The 27,327-nt window shown below is 25.4% G+C and overlaps 1 protein-coding gene across 1 annotated transcript; it reads right to left on the minus strand.

The window, feature by feature from the left end:
* Positions 1–5,081: 5,081 nt before the first annotated feature.
* LOC145848371 (solute carrier family 22 member 15-like) lies at positions 5,082–27,327 on the minus strand. The gene is made up of 17 exons (XM_082953877.1): positions 27,300–27,327; positions 26,832–26,941; positions 26,434–26,607; positions 26,051–26,154; positions 25,508–25,662; positions 24,551–24,740; positions 23,775–23,898; positions 23,402–23,508; positions 22,993–23,115; positions 22,059–22,159; positions 21,653–21,761; positions 20,416–20,515; positions 19,416–19,585; positions 16,494–16,551; positions 5,882–6,019; positions 5,375–5,569; positions 5,082–5,159 (listed from the first exon to the last, which is right to left on the minus strand). The coding sequence occupies exons 1-17, from the start codon at positions 27,325–27,327 to the stop codon at positions 5,082–5,084; spliced, it is 2,064 nt and encodes a 687-aa protein (XP_082810003.1).

Below are 27,327 nucleotides of genomic sequence, written 5' to 3' on the forward strand. Positions count from 1 at the left end.
ATCAGTGATACTAGTTTATACTTTTGTAAAATCTTACAGACTCAATAAAAAATAGCTGAGTTAAACTAACACTTTAGTTTTTTTGAATAACTTTTAGTATAAGATGGGCAGTAGTGTTTGCATTATGATTTTATAAAAAGCAATAAAACTTATACTTTAAAATAAATACACAAGTTGTAATTAATCTTATTTAGTAACCACAATAATAAACTACATAATGTACATTCCGATTTTTTTTTGAGTTTTGCTTATAACTACTTATATTGTGAAATTATTTAGTTTTTCAAAAATCCATTCTATACCAGAATAAACTTTAAAGTTTCAATGAAAATTGTCACGTTCTAACAACACTGGGTTAGAACTTCTTTGCTTGAAGATAATTGTTGGATACCTCGTTTCATAAGATGGCGGCAATCGCTTTAAGTTTCTGTAAAGCAGAGTGTCGCTTTGTGCTTGTTTCCAGGTAAATGACCTAATTTACGCTCTGATTGGGCGTGTCTATTGTTTTTTGATGCTCTTTCTCGAATTTTTGACGGACTTTTGACTTTGTAAATCACGCGATCTCCCATTTTAATACTCTTATTTATCTTAAGTCGACACTTGCAAACAAGTTATTTCCAGTTCAATCAAGAAATAAAAAACAGAAATCATTATAAATTAACAAATATCTTTATTTTGAAATTTTATTTTTGGGTATTAGTTTTATTTTACTTATTTGTGATTATTTAAAAAGGAAAAATATAATATTAAGTAAAAAACATCAATTTTTTGCGTGAATGTCAAACAAAATCATCAAATTTGAATGATTAATCTACAAATTTTTATATAAAATTAGTCATTTATATGAAATTTTGATTGCAAACTTGTTATTTAATTATTTATTTAACATTTTGAAAAAAGCTCTATAGTTCTATAACTAAGCTTCGAATCAATTTTAAAAAATGTTAAATTCATGGCTTATGTTATTTGATAGAATTAATTAAACTATAGAAAACTACCAAAGCAGTTTTAGAATACTAAATGTTTAGTTGTGACTATTCTTATATTTATATTTTTTATAGGGTTTTTCTTGAATTTGAAAACATATTAATTTAATTTTTAAGTTCCTATTAACAATAAGTATTGTATACTTAAGTTCTATAGTTTAAAAAATAATAAAATATTAATTGTATCTATCGGTACAAAATTTTAATTTAGATTAACATCTATAGTCATTCAAAGTAATCTAAAGTTAAATTTTATTTTACTTATTTTTTAAAGTTTAGTTTTGAACTTATCAAGTCTATAACTTATTTTAAAAAATTTAAGGCTTGTTTGCCTATAAAAATACTTGGTACTAGATATACCAATTTTGTAAAATCTAGTAATAATCGAGTAAGTATTGATTTTAGTTAAAACGTATTAGCTTGCAACTAAATGTACAAATCATATAAAAATTGCGCATAAAAGTCCACAGACGTGACATTGTCAGTGTTTATATTTTCCCTAACTTTCTGTAAAATTTTATGTTAAATGCATAGTGTCAAACATGCGACTAGCTACGTAAAGAGTGAGCTATGTAAACAAATGTATATAAGTATATATCTATTTATTCAATTATATAAAAAACTATAATTTAAACAGCTGTTTCACACATTGAAATGTAAAATTTCATGTGATCGTCAGTAAGTTACAGTTTATTTTAATAGTGAACAGAAATTTCGATTTTAGAATTTTTTATAATAGTTATGACGTAGTAATGGTACAGTTTATTGTACGATTAGTTGAATTTGAAATACGCTGTAAATGTTATTCTATGCTTTTTAGGAAAGTTTAAAAAGGTTATTTTGGAAAAATGTTTTAAGCTATTAGAAAAAATTTTTAGGCTGTTGGGAAAAATGCTATAAAATGCTATAAAATACTCGTGTTTGCCGCTTCGATTTTATTTTGTTTTAATATTTAGTTGGTTTTAATTTTGTTAAAAAAGTATTTTTGATAATGGATACATATGTTTCGTCTTTCGCTTTTCTTGTTTAGTGTTACAGACTACAAAATTAAATGAGAAATATTAAACAGGACAAAATTAAAATTCAATACTAAATTCGGCTGCAAACTTTGTAACTTAGAAAAAATAAAAATCGAAAAATCAGATAACATCGTAACACTAAACAAGAAAAGCGAAAGACAAAACATATGTATCCATTATCAAAAATACTTTTTTAACAAAATTAAAACCAACTAATTATTAAAACAAAATAAAATCGAAGCGGCAAACACGAGTATTTTATAGCATTTTATAGCATTTTTCCCAACAGCTTAAAAATTTTTTCTAATAGCTTAAAACATTTTTCCAAAATAACCTTTTTAAACTTTCCTAAAAAGCATAGAATAACATTCACAGCGTATTTCAAATTCAACTAATCGTACAATAAACTGTACCATTACTACGTCATAATTATTATAAAAAATTCTAAAATCGAAATTTCTGTTCACTATTATAATAAACTGTAACTTACTGACGATCACATGAAATTTTACATTTCAATGTGTGAAACAGCTGTTTAAATTATAGTTTTTATATAATTAAATAAATATTAAGCTCTAATTTGATTTGTCGAGCACTATCGATCAGAACTTTGTATAAAACCTTTAATAAGTATATATCTATATATACCACGTCCACATTAAAATTTTAATTAGTAAGTTTTTGTTTGTCTTATTTTCATTTTCATGTAGAGCGAATGCTCAATTGAACAACCTAGGGCATCGCTACTTTTTTTTTGTTTGAAGTTTTTTGTGTTATTATAATAACTTGGTTTTAAACTGCAAAGATCTTTTTTTTTTTTTTGATAAAGAATCGTAAGTGTTTATAATTTGTTTTGATAGCATTCGCAATATTTCAGAAAACTTTTAATTTTTTTTGCACAATTTTTTTTTAAATGAAACATAAAAATTAGTTGTAGACAATTATTAAGTAGTATTGTATTGTATGGGTAAATAAAGTATTAAGGGAACGATTAAAGAAAGTTTAAATATTACAATATTATTACTGCACTAATAATTAAATGAGTAATTAAATAGATACTTCTTAATCTAGTACTTGCTTTATAGGCTAAAAATTAAATGTTATAATTTCAGAAACAGTTTGTATATAAAACCAAAGTCTTGTAAGAGTAAGTGTGGTTAAAACCTTGTTAAGTATTAGAAACTCTTGATAATAGAAACTAGTTTTGACTTAATAAAGTATTCACGTTAAAATTAAGTAAGTACGAGTAATTGACACAATAGTATTTATTACTACTTTTTAACAATACTACATAAAAATACAAAAATACGACACTATCACGCTTTCAACAACTATTGAATATTTCGGGAAAATCCCGTATAGTTAAACCACTCGGAAGTATAAGCTGCGAGATGAATTGGGGCAATTTCTTAAGATTTAGGACAGTAACTCCTTAAGTCAGGAGTAAGGTTCATTGTCCGACTTTTAAAGCTTTCTGACTGAGCTCTTAACTTGATTGAGAATCACAAAACAGCGATCTTCAACTAATATGGCATAACGGTTGACTTAATAATGGCAAAAGTTTATAAGCATAAGAAGAAAAAATCAAAAACACTGTTTTTTTAATAACTTATATCTTAGACTTTCAACTTATAAAAAAAGCCCGGCAAACTTTGACTCGTATAATCGAAAAGCCGCACTTCATTAAGCACAACTAAGCTTATATGCAAAAATGATTCAAGAAAACTGGCTTTTCTCTCGGCGAAAGTTTTTTTTTGCAGAAACTTCCAATACTTAAATCAAGTATTTATGGAACACTTTCCAAGGCGGAAATATGTCATATATTTACATAAGGAGACAAAAATGACAAACCTTTGAAATTTGAAAATTATTTCATATTTTATGAAAAATACAAGTAGAGGACATTGTCCTTACAATTGTATTATGTAAAAAACTAACAGAAAAGTTTAAGTTAAAAAAATTCAGTAAAATTTGTGTTTGATTTGTTTAAAGTTTTATTATGCAGAATTAAGTAGTCAGTCATTTCAAATGCTTAACAACAGAACCCTTATCAACACTTGAATTTCATACAAAGTACTTACTTCGCCTGATTTTAGTTGTTTGATCAAAGCATTAAAAGAAATAAAATTTGCTGTTACATTTTAGATAAGTGTGTTTTTAAATTCTGTATTCTCTGATAAATGGTTAATTATAATATTTTAAAAAATTTTATAAACCAAGGGTACAAAACTTTCTTCTAGTCAGAATTTTATAATTTAAGTTTAGGTACATGTTTTAAAGTAAATTAGTAAAAAGTATGACAGTTTAATATTAAAAAAATAAGTAAAAATAGAGAAACGACTTTTATTCAATGAAAGTGTTAACAAAATTAAAATGAAAACATAATTTTACTATGTTTTGTATAAAAGGTAACTTTAAGGTTATAATATCTGTATTAAAACTAAGTATTTTAAAAAAATTACATCACTTTAGTTTTGTTTGTTTATCAGTTCACATAATTGAAATATTAAACTAATATTTAAAAGCAAGTATAAAAAAAAAACTTTAAAAACATTTAAAAAAAAAAAGAAAAGCTTCTGTTTAACTTCAGGTTTATAAGGAAATCTGTTCGCCGAAAAGTCTGTAGAAATTTTTCTTAGGATCTATTATATAAAAATTATTTATTACAAGTTTTTGTGAGTAGAAGTTTTTAAATATTTAATGTTTTAGTAATAATGGGAAACTAAACTTCAAAAATTAATTAAATTAAATACCATAACCATATGTAAAGTCTGTTTTATAAAGTCTGACATCTCATAAAAATATTCAAAAGGACTTTTAAATGAAATAAACTCAGTTGAAAACTAAAAAAACACAAACAAATAAGTTAATCACTATTTTAAACTAGAAAAACTTTACTTTATGTCATTTAAACAAAAAAGTGTTTTAGTTTTTGATTATTTTCAGTACACACAGCTAATGTACTTCAAGGTAAGTCTGATTTTCATATTTGCTGAGTACTGACAACTTTTTTAAAGTTGTTAAATTTTAATTATTTATTAAAAATACAGACCTTATGTATACCTGTTAACTTTTATTAAGCTTCTTCAGGAAAATATTCGTTGTCAACATAGAGAACGAAAAAGTTCAGGTACTTGTTGTATTTGGAGAAAACCTGAAAGTTAACATTAAAAGTGAGTAGCGTAGATATTTAACCATCAAATACAGGTACAGTTAGTGGTGATGTGTGATGACGTCATATTGAGGATCAACATAAACTACCTTAAAAAACTCAAAGTTTCTATATTATGCCTAAAATAAAATTATTTATTTGAGATAGTTCAAATTCATTTAGGTTTATGACGTCATAATCAAAATAATCAAACTCACCAGAGCACGGTCGCTGAACTTCTGACTACCGAAAACTCTCTTGTCCTTCAAGATGCTGGAATCTTTTTCCAGGTAGAAGGACATTGCTCGGTTCTTATTCGTTCCTTGGACGTAGTCTGGCTCATCTATCAGCAGCACAGTGTAAACTTTGAAGGTATTTTTGAATTTGCTACCAGTTACTTGGACGTTAACAAACTGAAAAACAGCAAGATGAGTGAGAATATAACTAAATAAAGTACAATGATGGAAACAATATTTAAAGCTTAACTAGCTGAAAAATTAAAGTGGAGTAAAATAACTGTGTTAACAATTTTAATTATTTTATTCTAATAAATGTTTTGTTTTAATGTACATTACAAACATAGACAGCTTAAATTTTTTTGTACCTTAATAGATAATTTTAAAATTTCTGTAACTTAGCTGTTCTTACGAAAATACATTCTCTCACAAGACTGAAATACATTTAGTTATTATAAAGTATAGAAGTTTATTTATATTTTTACTTACAGTTGGCAATTTTTGCTTTCTTGATTGGTAAAACTGCTTGACTTTTTCTCCTGCAGATTCCAACCTGCTTGTTATCAATACTCCTTGCTGAGTCAACACTTTAGCGTTCAATTTTGTTTGTATTTTCAATTCGGCCGTCTGTTAAGTTTTATTACTATTAACTTTTAAACTCTAAAAGTTTGCTAGGAAAATAGTTTATTAAAAACACTGTAAGTTTTATATTAATTTAAAAAAAATAAACAGTTATTCCAGTAATCTACGTCTTGAATTTTTTAGAAAACTGTTGCAAAATGCATGTTTAATATTTATTAACAAAATACAAAATTAATATTATATAAAAGTTATCATTTAATTTAAAGTTTAAAATTTTAAAGAGGTTGATAACTATTGTACTTATACTTTTATACATTTAGTTAAATAACATTTTTAATTAATGAAAAGGAGCGATTTAGAATATACTCATTTAAATTAATTTACTTTTTTATCATAGAATTATAAATATTAGATTTCTCATAACATTATAATTTTTATAAATGAAAGTAGTAAAAACTTACCAATATTGCTGATGAAAGTACAAAAAATGAACAGAAAGCAATCAAAAACAACTTCATTTTTATTATTTTTTATTTCTGTTAAAGTACATAAAAAAATAAGTACTGTTTCTACAAAACTTAAAAGTTAAAGACTTATATTGTATTATTTTACAATTTAAAGAATGTTTTTACCAAAACCTGGCTTTAAAGGCTATTATGCTTTTTAAAATAAACAAATTATTAAAAAAAAATTAATTGCTAAATCACAAAATAGTTTCATATAATTAGAGTTAAGTTTCTAATATTAGTAACAAGTTGAAATAAACAAAAATTATAAACCGTTTTTTCAAGTCTACTAGTTAGACACGAACAGTTTAAAGTTATGCTACATAAAAGTCTTAAATAAGTTGACTACAGATTATTAAAATAGTTTTATTTTGCTGAATTCAAAATTACCACAGCTCTAAACGTTTATAATTGTATAAAGTTCAATTCTAACTTAAAAACATAACTGACAACTAAAAAAACTGCACTCTTTTTATACATAAAGCTATAACTAATAAGCATTGTAACGTTTGAAGTTATCATTGTTTTAGAATATTACAAACAGTAGGAAATGAAACTAAAAGAAGTTTTCGTTTGACACAAAATATAGTTTATTATATCGATGAACCTAAAACAAGTTTGCTTTGACACAAATACACAGTTTATTAATAAATACAAGTAAAACAATGTTTTTCTTTTGATGCAAGTATGCTTTTTTATTAACTATTATTCTAAAGAACTATCCATATCTATTTTAAACTGAACAATTAATCTGTACTTATTAAAAGTATATTCTGTTTAAACCATTGTTTAATAGAATTTTTCTAATCTATTTTATGCTAAAACATAAACTCTGAATCATAATTGTATTATAAAAAACTAAGTTCTATCGAACTTAGTAATATTTGAAATATAACTAAGATATTTTCTAAAACTTTTCTATTGTTGCTTAAAAGCTTAAGGAATAGAGTGATGGTTAAAACAGTGTAAAGCAATCAACAATAAAGATTAAATTTATAACTTATTTCCAAACAAAAAAATGTTAAATTATACAAAAAAAAATTAATTATTGAGTTTAACTTATCTTAAAAGTTAACTAAAGTCGAATTAAAAACTTTTTTTAAATATTTAATACTGTTTTTTTTATTAAATTAATTAACTCAAATTTAAAAACACGTAGTTTTTCCGACTCCCAACGGTGTTTCAACTGTAAATTAATTTAAGTTTACATTTTGTTTTGTTTAGTTAAAAATTACGCAATCTTAATATCAAAGTTTATTACATTTTTTTAAACAAACTTTTTGCTTTGACACATAGATGTAGTTATGTAAATTAACAATCCAGAATAATTTTACATTAAGTGCAATGTTCTTAAGTGAATTTTAAGAAATTTTCTAATATAGATAAAGTAAGAAAACCAATAACGTATACCTCTTAAATCCATACAAAAGGACTTTGTGTGAAATAGTTAGCTTACGGGTTTAAAGAGAATTTAAACCTTTTTTTTAAACAAATTTACTTATTTTTTCTTAAAAAACAGTCATTTTTTTCTTATATCATACTTACTAATTTTAATCAAATAAAAACTTTTCAAATATGTGCAATAATCATATAAAGATCACTTTTTTGTCCGTTTGCTTCATTCGTTTGTAATATATAATGCAGTTTTTTTTTTCAAACACTACTTGAAATAGATATTTTTGAGGTTTAACACATACGTTGGCGATTTCACTGTGTTTGTTAAGTAACTTTATCCCTTTAAAACGTAGTTTAAACAACAAAAACTTTTTGTTCTAGGTAATAATACTTATCTACAAAGCTGTTTTCAAAATACTAAAAATAAAATTACATATAGTTGTACACGTTTTTTACGATAATTTAAAAAGTTATACAAAGAAAATGCAGCATATTTACAGATAAAAGTCTATCATGCAGTTTACATAAATTCCTATTTAGCTTGATATGCCTAGTTTACTCTCTATCTGAAATATTTATTAGTATTCAGCTAATGTATATTTCATTACATTAATTTCTTCACTAAAACAATGAAGGTAATATTTAAACAGTTTCTGAAAAAGTACTTTTAGAGTAGAAATAAATACTTAAGATGAACGCTAAAGTTGTCAAGCCATTTAACTAAAGTTGTACACATACCTCTAACTTTATTAACAGAAAAGTTTTTTTTAAAACAAATTAGTTTTATAAGAGTTTGCACATTCAAAGCTTCCTAACGAGGTTATATAAAATGTTTTTTTCCGTAAACAAGCCAACATAGTTAAATACGCGAAAATGTAACCAGTTATAACAACTTACCAATTTTATACGTTATACAAAAAATTATAGCTTACTACATAAGCAGCTTTTGAAAGCAAAACAAAAACAAAATAAATTAGTTATTAATAAGTTTATGACAAAGTTATTTACTTTTCTCTATTTAGATTTGTAAGTCACAAATTTTACAAATACTTTTGTATAAAATGAAGTTTCAGCCTAAATAGTTTTTAGGTAAAAGTTGTATAACAGAAGTGAAAATTTTTAAAATCTACTGAAAGACTCTAATGAAAGTAACTTGTTTTTTATATCGTACATTTGTTTTTTGGTGTTTTTGGTGTGTATGTTGATTAATGTTGTTTTTATATTTTTACTTATAAGTTTATAGTTTTTTTAAATGTTGTAGTACAGTAGAGTTCAAGTGAGAGCTGTTTATTAAAAAAAAAGAACTTTAAACTTATAATCTTTTAATAACTACTTAACAAAAGTTGTGTTTAAGTAAAATTATTCTAAGGCAAAAATAATAATTTTTTTTTAAGAAAGATTCTGTGTTATCAAGTATCTAAAAAAACACTGTTAGAACTTCTTTATCAAAAAATACGTTACAAATTTAATTTTTTTTCTTTCGTAATGTCTTGTTGATTTAGTGTTTTGTATTTAGAGATTTAATAGCTATATAACGAAGATTCCTAAGCGTCTAGATAGACTGTTTAGATCAAAAAAAATTTTTTTTCTACCTAGAGCTTTATTTTTAGTTAGCTCATTTTTTATGTTTATACACATATACAAACAGGTTCAATGAGTTTTTGTTTGAAATAACTAACTTAATTAACTATTAATTGAAATTTATAAGAATATTTTGAAACTTACTTTTTAAGGTTTTGTTCCACACAAGCAGTACTAATTTATTTTAGATAAGGAAGTAATATGCTGATATATAAATATAAAGTTTTTTTTTTTGGAAAAATTATATCGTGATGTAAAGCTTATTTTTTTAACGTACACGTATCTAAAGACAAACTAAAAAACTTTTTTTGAATTTTGTAAATTTGTATTTTTTACTAATAATATTTAAAATTGAAAAAAATCACCACTTTGATAAAAATCCAATATGTTCAGTAACAGCAAAACAGTTTTTCTAATTTTTGCAGTTTTTCTGTTTCTTTTTACAGTAATTGAAGGTTTTTTTTTCACTTTTATTTATCATTAAAACAAGTATCAAAGTATTAAATGTACTACCATTATAAAATGTTTAGCTTTTAAAGCTTTATAGTTTTATATGTAAGTTGACTATACGTCAAAAATATATATATATACATATATGTGTATATATTAAAACTCACTCAGTTCTGTTTTATCATTTCAATTTCATTTTACTTTTCAGGTTGTTCTGTTTGGTATTCGTGTCCGATTTATGAGGAGCTAACATTTCTGAAACTCCAAAATATTAAATGCACGAATGAGAACTTATTATTTCGTTAACTTCAATACTAAATAGTGTACAAACAAAAAATAAATAAACTTTAATACTAATTCTTCTTTTATTTACTAAATATTTTCAAGTTACATAATTTTACCTTAGTTGTTTTTTTTCTATACTTGATCATAAATAGTTTAAAACTATAAAAACTGAAATAAAAACAGTTTAAGCTTGTATTTTTCTTTCAAAAATAACTTTTTAAAATGTTTAAAATTTTTTGTATGAATTACAAACAACACTAACAAGTATAAACTGTTTTATATTATAAACTTTTTGAAATTTGTTGCAAAACTAGTTTTTCTTAAATAATACATAAATTAAAAGAAAAAACAATTTTTATACACTTTTAAGCTTGTAACCACCGTTAATATTTTTATTATTATAAATTTCAATCTAGAAGTTTTTCATACTAAAGTTTTGTAAAAGTGCAGTGTATGAGCATTGAAAATTTTAATTTTACAAGTAAAACTGATTTGAATTTAAATATTGGTGTATTTTATTTTGTTGGATTTTTTAATATTTTTTTAAAGCGTGGTAGCACATGAAAACTTTTTTTTTAAATTGGTTTAAAACATTAAATGACAACATTTTATATTGTCAACTATAAAGTTTTTGTTTACATTTCTATTTAATATGTCCTGAACAAAGTGTTAAAAATTACTCTTGGTGTGCGACCGAAAAGTTTTTTTGTGCATCATGTCCTAGGACACAAAGTTTTGAGCTATTTTATTTTGTGGTTTATTAAAGCATTTATGTGATAAATTTAAACACAGTTGCAAAGCAATAATAAAATAAATCAAACAAAGATACCTAACCTAAAAGTGTATCTTATAAATAAAACGATTTTATTTTATCGTAGTGCAGCTTCTATTATATGAAATTTTTACTTTTGCCATAAAAATTAAAAATTAGGTACGCTGTACTGGTGAAATATAAAGTTACTGAACATAAGTTTTAATAAAATCCAAAATTATATAGTTTTGAATTACTAAAACAAGCTTTAACCTATTTAACTTACAATTAGTGATGTACCGGACTCACTATCCGGGTCCGGCCGGATATTGCCATTTTTGTCTGATATCCGGATCCGGCCGGACTCTAATTTGAAAAAAAAGTCCGGATCCGGTTCCGGCCGGATTCCAATTTGAAAAAAAGTCTGGATCCGGTTCCGGCCGGATTCTAATTTGAAAAAAAAGTCCGGATCCGGGTCCGGCCGGATCCTAACAGAGATCCGGCCGGACCCGGATCTAGTTAGTAAAAAAGAGCATACTGAAAAGTATTTTTTCAAAAACAAACCCTGTGTAAATTAATAAGAGTCATTTTCGTCAGTTAAAATTAAACACCTACCGTGATTGGCTCATTTTGTACACGTGACTAATTTACATTTGTTAACATTTGAACTATGCAATAAACATTTTAGAAATGCAACTCTTTACATATGTTGTAAAATTGAAAACTTTGGAATGATACTTGCATTATTTATTGTTTAAAGTTGAGCTCAGAGAATATTTAGAGTTAATACGGTTGAATGTACGAGCCAATGAGAATCATATGACGAAATGTTTTAAACTAAATACTGATGCAACAAAACATCAGAACATGAAAGGCAGTTTATATGTAAGCATTTAGTTAGTTTGGTGTGCAGCTTGAAGCAACAAAACATCTTGAACTTTTTTGTGAATTCTTATTGTAAGTAGTGTATTGTTTTAAAAGTGAATGTTTCAATTGGTGTTTAATTGTTTAAATATTTAATTCAGGTTTATAGTTTATAAAAATTTTTACAGTTTCTTCTTTACTAAAAGTTTTATTTAACTTTTAGTTTATTGTTTTAAGTCTTTTGATATAGATTTAAATAGCTTTCAGTTTTTAAAGTTTTACCAAAGTAATTAATAAATTTGTATATGCTAGTATTTCTTGTTGTGATTTATATAAAAAATTCATCACTCAAAACGGTCGTGTCTGATTATAGAAAGTAGTCTCAGTTAGAATTAGTATTCGTTAGATATTATTTAAATAAGGTAGGATTTAATTATGATGGGTAGTAGTAATAAGTTAAGTGTACCACAATCAGTAAACAACTTTACTACCAAATTGTCAAACTTTGCTAGCTGTTCTACTGATTATTAGATTAAAGTAATTTTTCAGTTTTTAAAAATCTCATTCTGACTCAGGCTTGTTTATACTCACTCTAGCTAGTTTTATTGACTTAAACAGTGGCAACCCTGCTAGTTTGAAAATTTTTGGAAATATTAGAAAATCTTGGACTGCCACAGGCTAGTTTAGTTTTTTATAAAAACTCAGGCTAGTTTTCTTTTAAATTTTGAATGAGTTTGAGCTGTTCCAGTTTTCAATATTTGGTAATTTTCTTGTGTATTTTGTTGAAGAACTTGATTTCAGATTTTTGGTTGTAAATATCACCTAAATTTGTAAACCTTGTGGCTAGCTGTTCTACTTATTATTAGATTAAAGTTCTTTTTTTTTAGTTTTTATAAACCTCATTCTGACTCAGGTTAGTTTATACTAGTGATGTACCGGACTCACTATCCGGGTCCGGCTGGATATTGCCATTTTTGTCTGATATCCGGATCCGGCCGGATTCTATTTGAAAAAAAAGTCCGGATCCGGTTCCGGCCGGATTCTAATTTGAAAAAAAAGTCCGGGTCCGGTTCCGGCCGGATTCTAATTTGAAAAAAAAGTCCGGGTCCGGTTCCGGCCGGATTCTAACTTGAAAAAAAGTCCGGATCCGGGTCCGGCCGGACCCGAAATTGTGGGTCCGGTACATCACTACTTACAATAAGCTTACAGAGCAACAATATTAAAGTAAATTGTTGATTCTTCAAACTAAGACTAAAAATGTTGTTATTTTTAGTACTTTAAACAGTTATCTATTTAAACGATAAGGAATTAGGACTGTATACCTTTTATTAAAGCTTCTTAAACTCTTCTTACCCTCATTTTATGTGTTTGTTTTTATATAATTCATTAAGAAAAAGAACATAAACATTAAATAAATGGGAAAAAATAAGTTATATAAAAAAAGTATCTCGTTTTAATTTTTAACCTATAAAATTATTAAAACTTTATAAACAAACTTAGTCTATTTAAACGAAAAACTATATGTTCTTTTAAAAAATAAGTTTTTAAAGGGATTTAAAACTTAAAAGAAATTAATACTTTAATTTTAGATACGTTTTAATGTGAAATGAAAAAAAATATAGTTCATTTTTTATAAATAATTTACTTGTATTAAATACATTTATTTTAGTAGATTTTTAACTATGCTTATTTTCTATTTAATGAAGTTATCCATAAAAACGTAGCTTTAATTATAGAAAGTGTTGTTTATAATTTTAACAGCAGCTCTACTTCTCATGTATTATTTAAATACAAAACAAAAGTATATTCATAAATTGTAGGTGCGGGGTCAAATGTTAAAAAAAATTGATAAGTTTAAAGTTTAAATACTTAAACAATTCTAGTTTTTCAATAATTAGATTATTTGAAATGGTTTAAAATTCTTATAAGTCATAAAATTTAAATAAGTCTATAACAATCAAAAAATATATATACCTCTTAAGATTAATAACGAGTCAAAATTGTATTTTTCTTAATGTTGATTGGTTTTATACAGCGTGTGTAATTTGATTTTTTTGATTTTTTATAAAATTTATAACTTAGAAGCAATAAAATAAAATTTATTTTCATAAATAAATGAGCTAAATGACAAATTCCTAATAGCTAAAATTTAAACATAAACATTAGTTTTTAAGTGGAATACTTTAGAGTTAAAAAAATTATCTTCAGCACTTACAATGTTTTGTAAATTAAAAACATTATAAACGTTTTATTTTATTATACCAATAACACGATTAAAAACATCTAAAATAAAAGTATTAAATTAAGTTTAAAGTTTAACTTTTAAAATAAAGTAAAAGTAGTTATATAAGTAGAACATGCTAAACTTCGATATCTTTTTTTTAATTCATTACATTGAAAATTATTTATTAAAGGTGCGATATCTGAGCTAGAATTTTAGAAAACTATAACCCACAAAAAAAACGGATAAATTTGAAAGCTTATCAGTGAAAGCTCTTTAGAAATAAAATTTTTCTAAATAAACAAATTAATTGAAGATTTTCTATTAAATTTAAATAAACACTATAAATAACAATTAAAGCTTGAAACCAGAGTACACCATTTAAAAATCTCATTTTGTTAATGTAGTTAGATCTAAGTATTGTAAAAGCAAGATTAAAAGCAGTTTTAACAATTTTAAACATATATAAAACATGAAAACAGCGAAACATAAAGAAAATGTTCAGCCGTTTTTTTTTTTTGAAAATGTTTTAATTATACGAAAGCACTAGTGAAACAAAATCGTGTATTTTTTCAATGACAGTAGAAGTAATATTGTGTTTCTACAATAACTTTGTTCCTACTGACTATAAAGAACTGTTAGTTTTATTTTGACTTCATTGCAAAATTATATTTAAGTTATACGATCTTGGTTTACTTTTGAAATAGTAAAGGTATTTTTGTTAGTTAACTAACATATATCTATAAACTAATATCATTTAGTAAATCAAGTCGCTTGAAAAGACTTTTAGACATACCTAACTTTATTAAAAGTAAAATAATTTGTTTACATAAAATTTGCATAATATAGTCTTGAAAGAATAAATGTGTTATTTTTCTTTTGTAGTTAAGATCTCTTGATTGTTTTTTTTTTTTAATCATTACATAAAATAGTAAAATAATTTATAACGAAAAGCAGACTAAATCTATAACAGCCTGAAGTTAAATAAGTTCATAGCGAAAAAAATACAACTTTCTTCCGTAAACAGGCTAACATATTTTTAAACGCGGAAATGTAAGCAACTATACAATCTTAAGAAAATTTTCTATGTTGTTAAATAGTTTTGTACTTACTATATAAGCAGTTGTCAAAGCATAATAAAATCAAAACAGTTTAGTCAGATGGAAGAGTATAACATGAATATTTACTAGTAGTTACTTATTGATTTTTTTATTTAAACATTTTAGCTTAGAATAATGCTGATTTTACTTTTATTAAGTTTTACTATTCAGCTTTTTGAACAAAAGTTGTACAATATTGTAGTATAATTTTATAAGGAACTTAGGGGTTTTATTTTAAATACTCTCTTCCTTAATATTACCTATAACTTAAAGCCATGTTATATATAGAAGAAAAAGTTTTGCATTTTTAGCTTATGTAAAACACTGAAAAAACATAAACAGTTCGTAAAAAATTAAAGACGTTTTTATAGCTTATAACTTTATACCTATTACTTTGACAATTTAATAGTTATTCAAAAAATTTTAACTTGATCCATTATAATTTTGTAAATAAAATGAGTAATAAAATTTGTAGAAAGAAAAACAAACATGTTAATAAACAAAATTACTTTATCAGAAGGGTTAGGAAGTTTGTTTTAAACGTTTGATGATAAAATTTCAGAAATATAGTTGTTACATTTTTCATTAAATAAAACACTGGTCTTAATTTATAAAACATTGTTACTCTAAGAAAATAATTTGGTTTTTTAAAATAATTTATACACTTTGTCAAATTTGTGTTCCGTACATAGATAGTTAGTAGTATTAGTAAAAGATTTTAAGAATTCTGAATATTAAGGGTTTTATAGTTTCACATGTCTTAAATATTCGAAGGTACTAAACTATTTTTTCCTACTAATAAATCAATATTCTTAAAAATAATTTTTAAACTATAAAATTTGTAGTTAAAAAGTTCTTTAAATTAAAAACACAGTTTGTTGTTTTCCTTTTTGTTATACGTAAAAACTTCAAAATTTTGGTAAAAATCTAACCTCAATTAAGTAATTACATGTTTTGTTTGTTTAGTAAGATAATGAAAATAATTTGATTAATGACAAGTTGTTTTAAATATATAACAAAAAATTTATTTTACATAAAAATTTAAACTTTCATTATCGACATTTAAATATTAAAAACTTCCGCAGGTTTAGTGTAAATCGAGTATGTTGAGCAATTATTTATCATCTGTGCTTCTAATGTCGGCTTTTCTGCTGATGTTTATAAGCTTTACTGAGGGTTTGTTATATTTCATTTTACTTTCATGTCAATAGTTTTATCTTTATCTAGAAAATTATTTTTAAGCTTACCACTTTTCTTACCAAAACATAATAATATTGTCATTTGCTATTTATAGTTATTATTTTCAGTAGTAATCGACAAGCTGATAAATTTTAATAATTAATTTCGTTTTTTAGGTTGCACTAACGTGGTTTTTGGGTGTCCTCTTGTGGATTACATACCTGACGACAAGCTTCCTGAAGCTCCTGAAAAATAAAAATATTTTGTTATTTATTTTAACATTAGTTAGTGTATTAATGCATAATAAATAAATTTTAAAAACAACACTAGTTTGTATTAATTATTCGTTTGCATTAATTGAACTTGATACACTTTTGTTAATTATTTAACTATATTTAGTTTAAAAGAGTTAAGTCTTATTGATAAAATTTAAATTTTTATGAACAATTTGTTTGAAAAAAATTTTTAAGTCTAGTAATACGTAAAATACATTTAACACTAACAAACTTGAACGGTGGTTTTAAGTGTTTGGAAAAAGTCTTTACAGACTAGTTAATGACAAATAGTTCAAACCAAAAAATGTGTTTTATATTTAAGCCATTATTGAAGTTTTAAGTATCATTACTATAAATACTAAATTTTATATTCTGAATAAATTTTTGAAACTTTTAAAGTTACTACACATCAGGGTTTCCCAAGTCGAGCGATTTTGACTATTGATGGCGCAAAAAATAACCAAGTAAATAAGTAGCTAGGACCAAGTTGATTAAATTAGGCGCGGGATATAATAAAGTGTGCATTTAATTATTGCCGCGGGACGATTGTGAAATTGAGTTTAGGACAACTTTTTGTACACTTATGAGCAATAAAAACTTCAAAATTTCTAATGTAAACCTGTCGAATGAATACTTTTTAGAGAGTATGATAGCAAATTGTGTATTCTAGTAAAACTTTTTAAATTTTAAAAATAGCTCAGTAAGTTTTCAGCTGTAAAGATGGAATTTAGATTTGTATTAAATAGTTATAAAGCGTTTTCGTATGGTTTACTAAAACTGTTACATGAAAAATTCCAATAAATCAAGAACTGTTTAAAGTATTGCTTTTTTAAGAGAAATATGAATTTAAAAGTGTTTAACTCAAATATAGTTTGAAGAATAAGAGCATTAAATAAATTATTTGTAATTTAAAACCTAGTTTTTAACTGGTTCTTGTTTTGAATATTAAAAAAATATATATTTGTAGAAGCTAAGAAGAGATAGACACTACATAAGTTTCATAAAACAGCTTACTATTTTTCTATTTAAATTTTTATATCTATACAAAAAAATTATGATGAATCAAATGATAAGAAAATTTAAGTTAAAATCTTAAAAAAACGGTATTTAGTGTATTAAATATATTAAACGACATTTAGATAATAATTTTTCTATAAGAAAGTCTTTTAATAATAAACATTTTGGTAAGTAATCTTTTTTTTTTTTCAATTTTGTTTTAATCTTTAATATACATAAATAAATGCATCACTACATAGTCTAGTAAAAAAAAAAATTTGTGAAACTTTTTTTATACTTATATATCCAGCAAAATCTATTTTATGAATAACAAATTAATATCTGGTGTTATTTTAAGTCTTTTGTTTTTTATTATAGTATTAAAACTTTTTTACCTGAATGCAAAAGTATTTTAGGTTTTACCTAATTTGTTCTAGAATTTATAGTTAGTGAGTACAACATAGACTTTTTTCATAATTTATTCATTGTGAAAAAGCACAAAAAGTATATATATATATATTTGTATATATACTACATTTCAATTATATTTTCGATCCAAACTAAAACTTTTAAATATACTTATTTTATTTAAAGCAAACAAAAGTAGGTTTACTACTAATTAACACTAAAACAAAATAAAAATGTTGCTAGAAATTTAAAATGAATATTATCAACTAAATTAAAAACCTTATTGAACACACGTTTTAAATAAAACTTAATTAAGTTTAAAAAATGAATAGTATTTTTAGTTAACCAAAATTAAAAATAAACAATAAATGTTTTTTTAAATGTTAAGTTAGAGCATTATTATAGTTTATTGAACAATAAAAAAGCGCTTAGAAAGTGTGTCTAAGAACCTTGTATACAAAGGAACCTTTCGGTTATCGAGTCGTACACCACATGCTTATAAAATTTCTTACGAGCTATTACACATAGTCTAATTTTCATCTAAATAATTTAATCTTGAGTAGTAAAACAACTAATTTAACAATATGAAAGAAAAGTGAGAAATAATCAGGCTTTTATTGATAGATTGAAAACAGCATAACAGTCTATAAGGGTATAACGACATAAAAACAATTAAGTTAAAAACTGCTATTTTCATGTTCTTATGAGTAAAATGACTGAATAAAAGTATTGTTCTAGACCTGAGGCAACAGAAGTTAGACAAAAAAGTACAAAGCATGTTTAGTTTAATTTACCTACAAATAGCTACTAAGTTCTAGTACGTTTTAAATACTATCACCAAAATTTAAATTTTAGTATATGAACTATGAACTTAAATATATATATATATTTTATTTGAGTTTTCAAAATAAAGTTAATTTTTTGCTTAATCAATATAAATGTTTATTTTATTCATATGTTTATTTTATCATTTTTAGCTATGCGGAGATAAGCTATATAATTTAGAAGTACATTTAAATATACAAAAACTTAGATCGTTTTTGACATACAACTTAGTTTTTTACTTGAAGTTGACAAACAAAAACAAACTTAGTAGTAAAATAAAACATATAAAATATACAAACACATGTTGTAAACAATAGAAACGGTAAAATATTTTTTGAAAACCAAAAAATAAAAACCCACTTATTATTTATGAGGTAAAAATTGAAATCATTACTTATATATTTCTTTAACACTTTTGGTGATATATATGTTGCAAAATATTGTTTCCAAAAAAAAAACGCTTTAAACAAAAACAGATTGTTTGTTGATTTTTCTTATAAGAAGGTAAGTTTATAAACCCAAACTTTGCAAATATTTTACTTTTAAAACTACTTTTGAAAAGTAACTACATTAGTAAACAACAGCTCAAGTAAAAATCAGTTTACTTATGCTGCAGTCTTCCCCTAAAGAAAATTCTCCAGAACTTGGAGTTGTTAAAATGATCCACGTAAGAAGTCTCCGCCTCACAGAAAGACATCTTCAAGCTTTTGTTCAGGGTTTCTGGGAAGTTGAAGTTGATCACTGCCGCCACTAACGTTATAACTCCGAAAATGGTCTGTAAAATATTCAAAGTAGAGTTAAATAGTTTTAATTGTATACTTGGTTTTATTGAAGTTTAAACAGATAAGGTAAGAATGCACTGTTAACTTGTCAGTTAAACTACATTTCTTATTGATTAAGATTAAACTGTTAGGATGAATATTTTTGGTAAAATTGTTTTCCTGTGAAGCCATTTTACTAATTTGTTATTTACAAAAGTTTTGCATCTTTAAGTTAAACATTTAGTACAGACTTTATTCAGTATTTTAAAAAGGAAAAACGATGATTTTTTCTCACAAACTAATTTCAAAACATTATCTACTTATTTCAAAAGTTGTCTCAGCAGCATTTAACAAGCCTGACCTAGTTTAATATCTTTAAGATACAGTTAAGGTGCAGTGTTGCCAGGTTATTTGAATTTGCACATGTATGTTAAACACGTGTAGTCTTAGGTTATTATATTCTGGCAACTATGCTAAGAAGCAGAATTCTTATGCTTCAAAGCCAAACGTTTGTTTTTTTTTAATTTGTGTGGCTTTCAATTGATTGAAATCTGGCAGTTTTTTCAAGGAGCTACACCTGTTTTTTTCAAGTTTTAATTTCCACAACTATCGATTAAGGCACATTTAAATGTAGTTATAGCAACAACTTACATTTTTTTATCAAGAAAACATCAACTAAGAGATGTGTGATACTTTATTTCTATGATAGCAATAATACTATTTGGTGAGACTCACATAAGATTTTTTATAGCAATAGCTAAAAGGTATGACCTACTTTCATAAAAACCAAAGGCAAGTGTGATCTATTTTAATATCTTCAAATAGAATAAGTATAAATACTAACAGGTGTGACCCAGGGTACGGCTTTCTGAGCTTGGACGGTCCACGGTGAAATGATGCTGCCAATTCTCGCCGCCATCGAGGCGAGTCCCAGTGCAGTGGTCCTGTTTAGAATAAAAATATAAAACATTAACATTTGTACATTACTCTATGAGTTGTTTATGTTTAAGATTTGTTATGTTGATTTATATACAAATGATTGATTGTTTACAAATGAACCAGTGGTCCTACGTATATTTGAAATGTTCACGGAACTGTTAACTATGTAATCGGTAAAGGTGTAGCTACTGCTTATTTCTGACTAAATCAACAAAGTTTTAGAATAAAGATAATTGTACTGTATTTCTAACTTACATTTTTTAACTATTAACCTTTTTAGTTTTTTGTTAAGTCGAGAGCCGGCAGTTCCTGTTCAACGAATTTTAGTTTATTGATGCCTGTGCTAAATCGAGATGCCGTTAAGTAATGGTAAAACTTATTATAAGTATGTAATTTATAAATAAAACTACAATATTTGATCAGGTTACCGCTTTTAGTTAAAAGCAAATAACCGGCAATAATTTAGTCAAATTAACACCTATCCATTAAAATAGTTTTGATACTAATAATTTCAATCATTTTAATTAAATTAAGTTCGTTATAAGTGCTGGCAACTTTCGATACAAGTTTAGACTTGAAGATTTCAAAGTGGTATAATGGCAAGGACGCTTAAGTATTTATGTTTAATTGATACATAAATTAGGTCATTCATGATACTTTATTTATGTGTTGTGACTTTTGTTTTTTATTTATATTTTTTGAGACTTTTTTTAAATTTAAGTGCTAAACTGAATGTTTTTTAATGTTCTGCAGATCATTGAAACATAAAAATTTTCAAAGAATAATTAAGTTACCTACATCAACTAAGATAAATAACAGCATTAAACTTTATTTCTAGACAAGCAAAGAATGTTATTAAAATAAAAATAATTTTTAGCATATCAAAACCTATTTGTCCGAAAATGTATTACTCCAATTAAAAGTCGACAGTTATACTTAAATTTGAGGGTTTAACAATTTTTAAAATCTTATACTAATTGTATATGTCATTTTTAGTGTCAACACTCGAGCATTGTTAACAATTGAAAAATCACTATAAGTTCAAATGCATTTTAGATAGTTGTTAAGATAAACTAAACAGCTTTGATAATAAAACGATATACTTAAGAACAACAAAAAATAAATTGTGTAAACAAACTTACCTCCCGCAGGTAGGAAAGAGTTCCATGGTTTGCAAGAACAATGTATTGAATGCAGCACTCGCGCCAAATCTACCGATCATCGCTAAAACCATCGCTATTAGTTTTGATGCTGAAAATTTAAAGTAATAACTTCAATTTCAGGTTAAAAGTGTTTTTTTCTAATTTTCAAGTAACTTACTTTCGTTCTCGCGAGTAGAGTTTATCATGTGAAATTAAACAAATACAAATAGTTTCAAACTTAAATTAAACTTACAAAAAATTGTTAGTTTTAGCATAAAAAATGTTGTAAAACCACTACGGAACTTGAATAATACAGATTTAATGACGTATACTGACTTAATTTATCTAATACTTTTGAAATTGTTTAATAAATTAGGAAAAAAAATTATACAAAAAAAAAACCTACTTTCATGGTTACTACCACCGAAGCTGATAACAACAGTTGATGAGAGACAAGTGAAAGAAGATAGAAGCATGTTCACGAAAACAAACTTTCTACTACCGATTCTGTTGAGCAGTATACAAAAAAAATATTAGAACAAAACATGGTAATAAATACAAGCTTTCTAATGCCAACTCTGTTGAGTAGTATATAGTGTTAACTTCTATCAATAAAGACAAAAGCATGTACAAAAAGCAAACTGTTTGCTACTTTAAACTTTGATAAAAATTTTGATAAACAAGCGTCATTTAAGTGAGTTGAACTAAAAAAAAGTTAAAGTTTCAATAGCATAGCGAGAATAGGAAACGTCAGCTTTATTTATGATAAATATATTTTTCTAATGGTTTAACTGTTATAAAACGTTTTTCTTCCCAAGAAAAACAGTACTCTTAAACTTTAGATAAGAAGTTGTAAAATTTAACGTATTTTGTATTCAATTATATAGCTTTGATTAAATAACTTTGCTGGTATAAATATAAAATAAAGAGTTAATATATTTAAGTAGAAAAACTAAGAAAAATCTAGCAAAGTTATATCACATTTGTCTATATTAAAAAAAAAAATTTCTAATAAACTATTTTCCACAGAACCAGATAAATAAGTACTTATCAAACCCATTGCGAATCGTACAAGACATTTAAATAAAATTAAGCTTTTTGTATGTTTTATGTTTATTACGCAAGTTGTGGATTAATCGAAGGAAATATGCAACAAAATAAACGATGATGTTAGTTAGGTTTAAAAGTAAAAAACTAAGCATATTAGTTTAATTACAATAAGATTACTCACTAGTTTGTTTTACAAACAGAACTGTGAAACTTAAACTATAGGTATATAAACTGTCATTTGTACTACATTGTGTTGCCTCATGCAATTCAAATGCAATATTATAACAAACCTGGCGCACACAAACAGTGACAGAATGCAGGACAGGAACTCTATGATGCCACCCAGCAGATTGCTCAGGTAAATGTCGATGCCGAGGTTACCGCTGTTCAGTACCAGACCAAAGTACACCAGACTGTATAATTGATGTTTTTAATTACCAAGGTTACAAAAGCATGTTTTGTAGCACGCAGAGTGCTCAAAGTTTTTATGTAGAAAGCACACTGTGTGTGTTCTATATTATAAATGTAAAATATTGTTCATTTAGGATTTTTAAACACACTTAGTATGTGAGATTCAAAAGCAATTTAATTTTGCTTGCTGTATATAAAATCTAACCTAGTACAACTAAAATATACTTCATCTAAATTGTAAACAAGATAAAAGTTGACAAAATTTAAAAAAATCGATATTGTTTTCACCTGATAGACATCCAAACAGACATGTTACAAAAAAGCAGTATTCTCGAGCAGCGGTTTTCCAAAAATCCGTTCAAAATTTCAGAAGCAGAAGGCGAACTTTCTACTTCCTGGTAGTAATAACTATATTTAAAAATTTCAAGTTCTAATAACTGAATTTTATTGCTATATGTAAAGCAACTATTTACTTTGCTTAAATTTCGCTTTGTATCTATAGATAAATATCATAGTTTAGATTAGATAAAAAACTACAATTCAAATTGTTTTTACAGCCAATTTTGGTAAAAGAATTAAAAAGTTTGAAAGTAAAACCCTGTTCACAAGTACTTTTCTCAGTTAAGATCCTTTTTTTTTTCAAGTGTTAAAATCTACTAACTTCTTTCAAACTGTCGCTTAACACACTTTCCCACGCCACCATGTCAAATTTAGCGCCATTTTTGTGGGCCATCTTCTTCAAGACTTCCTCCGATTCATCGTACAATCCTTTTGAGTAAAGCCACCTGAATGTTTTATCTTACATTTTTATTATGTAACACCTATCTTAAATAGCCAAATAAATACACTATTTAGCTTTTTTAATATACAATTCACTGAGTTATTATATAACATTTTAGAATATATCAAGCTAAAGTTTTTTTTGTTACTTCTAACTTGCAATGTTTGAAATACTTTGAACAATTTCAATACAAACATGTTAGCTTTATCGTTTACTTGACTTTTATAGTTAAATTTTTATTAGATATTTTCAATATAGTGTATATGTTAACATTAAAATATCAAAAACTCTTTGAAAAATTATTAAATGTTTTTCTAAGATATAAAAGCTTATCACCTTTTTAGTAGTAAATTAATATATGTTTAAAAAAAGAAATTTGAATAAACTTATCATAACATGTTTTAGTGTAGAACTAAATAGGCTTTAGTATTAGAAATTCTCTTTTTACTAAATTGATAAATTATTTATCGTTCTACTTCTCAGATACTACTTTTTTTTCATTCTAAACAAACAGGTTTTTTTTTAACGAGCATAACTTAAAGCAGCAAAAAAATAATTATAGTTTTACTTATTCTTCAAATAAATAAACTTTTACCGAAATGATGTTAAGTAGCTAATCGTACTTCTTTTTTTATACGTTCTTATTTACTTTATACCTTGGAGATCTAGGAAGGAAGAAGGATATAAGTATGCTGGTTACGAACGGAAACGAGATGGCGATTTGAACTTGTCGCCACCCGTTGCAGTAGAGAGCAATCAGGGATAGCACGCAGCATCCAACACCGAATATCGCGTTGCACATCAGACCGCTTGTGGGTCTCCATGATCTCCGCGATATTTCCAGTCCTAAATGTACGTTTGATAATATTGTCATTTTGTAGTGCTTTTTGTTGATGACTTTAGACTAGTCACTACAAGATTAACTATTTGGTATAGTTCTTATTGACCTCAATATATAAAAAAAATTAACTTTTAAAAAATGATAGTGTATTTAACAAATAATTGTCTCTTATTTTTTTTTAGATGTTGCTGTTTTATTCTACATTGTTTTTTCTATGTAAAAATTTAATACTTAGTTTATAAAAAAATTTTTCATAAATTAATTTATAGTTTTACAATTAATCTTTTAATTTTTTATTAAGTCAATTAATTTGTCACTTGGTATTCATTCATTAGTGTTATCAATATAATGTTCAAGAAGTTTTTGTTGGATTAATAACCTTTACAATTTTTCATAAAAAACTTATAAACAAAAAATCAAATTGTTTAATGTACATTAAACTTCCTGTTAATCACTATTTAGTTACTGAAGTAATACTAGTCAGCAACATATAATAAAAAATTTCCATTATTGTTTCCTTTATAATAAAAAAAATTGTTGTTTTTGTTTTTATACTATATTAATAGCATAGATGTGTAACAACAATTTTACTTTTATACACAACATGAAATTTTATAATTAACGGTTTTAATTATAAATGTAACAGCTAAATACATTCATTAGTCGGAAAGGTATAAAATTCAATTTTCTGTTGTTAATTATTTGTCTGAAACTTAAACAAATATCAATCCTATTTGCTTGAATATAACTAAAACATCGTATTAGAATTAACCATACACAATGGAAGCGAGGGTGCTCTGATAGAAGAATACGACCTGAAGTGTTCTCAGCGCAGCGAACATGTAAATATTTGTTGAGAATGAAATGAGCACACCCAGTATCAATCCTCCTATCGCTCCTCCCCTGTATGTGAACACTCTTCCTAATCTGTGAAATAATCATTGATATATTTATTGATACCATATGTATGTTATAGATTAGAGTTTTTAACAAAAAAATCAATACTTTTGCAACTGAAACATTTTAGCAACAAATTTTTTATTGCATTTGAAAACCCTTCCTAATCTGAGAAATAATCTTTAGTGTAAATTTGTAAATTTAATGGTACTTAGAATAATTTAGCAATGAAAAAACTTTTAGTACGATAGCAACTTAAACAAAAAACTTTATTAGAACTTGATATAAACAATAGAGTTTCTTTTTCTTGGAAGTCATTCATAACTGCATAATTAATAATGTATCTAAATTGTTCAATAGTAGCTTAATTAACTTACATACTATATACTTCTAAATATTAAAACAACTGTTGGCTCACCTGTCTGAAATAAGGCCACCAATTGCTGCACCAAAGAAAAAACCAAGAAAGAACAAAGAAGTGGACAAAGTTGCAAAATATTCTTTGTCACAAACTAAATCCCACTACAAAGTATTTCAGTATCAAAATGTATAAATGTTTTGTGTTTGAATAAAAACATAATTGAACTTGACATAAAGCAAGTAAAAACGCTATGTTTCAGCTTAACTTACACAGTATTTGTTTCATCATAGAAGTTTCTTAACAGAAAATAGAGAAAGGAAATTCAAACAGAAAATTTATTTTACCGAAAATAATCATACTCTTTAATTCTTATGATAGTTGGTGTACTTATCAAGTTAGTAATTAAGCATTTCTCAAACAAACACTAAAATTTAACTTACCTCCGTGACACTAGTTTCAGGGTAAAACGTTCTGTCGTAAACGTAACCGTCTTGACAGTGACTTTCTTCGTAATCTGTGGTGTTTATGACGTCATATATGCAATTTTCGCGAGTAACGTTTGAATTATTGCAAATGTCAAAGTCAAACTTTCTCAACTTGCATCTTTCTAATTTCTGTAAAAAGCCAACTTACAAATTTACAGCTTTATTTGGTTAAGTTGCTTAAATATTTAACAACAGTTTTACTTTTTAAGTCTTTCGAAAACGTTTTAAGCTTCATTATAAATCCTTTCTAACTGAAACACTATGTTTTTGGCAGTATGTCAAACATCTAAGTTTTTTTTTTTTTTAATTTAAAGCCTAGTTTATGCTCATAACAAGCTTATCTACAAACTAACATCATCAAGCGTTGGAACGAACAGCTTTAATATTTCTTCTTCTGTAAAGTTTAATTTTTTAGTTAAGTCGTCGACACCTTTGATAAAGCATCTTGAGTCTGGTACACCGGCTAAAAGTAAAAGTATAATTTTAAAAAAAGCGTAAATTTTGAAAATTCTGCCAGGTTTGACAAAAAATAAAATATGTAGCAGTTTTTATCAGGCAACTTATTTGTCCTAACAGTTTGTAGTAATAAGTTTTGGTTATGAACCCGGGAGTTTTAAGCATTTGTGTATTTGTTTTATTTTTACTGTTTTTAGGTTCAAAATGTAGATTTTTTAACAAACAAGTAACTTTTCATAATCTATCTATAAGTAAATGTTTTAATTAAGAATCCAAATAAAGTTTGAGTTTAACTTATACGTCATTAACTTTAGGTTTGTTAATACATTAATATAACCATTTTTTTACGTTTTATCAAAACTTACCTGTAAAAATAGATGCAATAATGTTCAT

Source organism: Thalia democratica, unplaced genomic scaffold (genome assembly GCF_965202585.1).
Source record: "Thalia democratica unplaced genomic scaffold, ktThaDemo2.hap1.1 HAP1_SCAFFOLD_1360, whole genome shotgun sequence".
NCBI classification, from domain to species: domain Eukaryota; kingdom Metazoa; phylum Chordata; class Thaliacea; order Salpida; family Salpidae; genus Thalia; species Thalia democratica.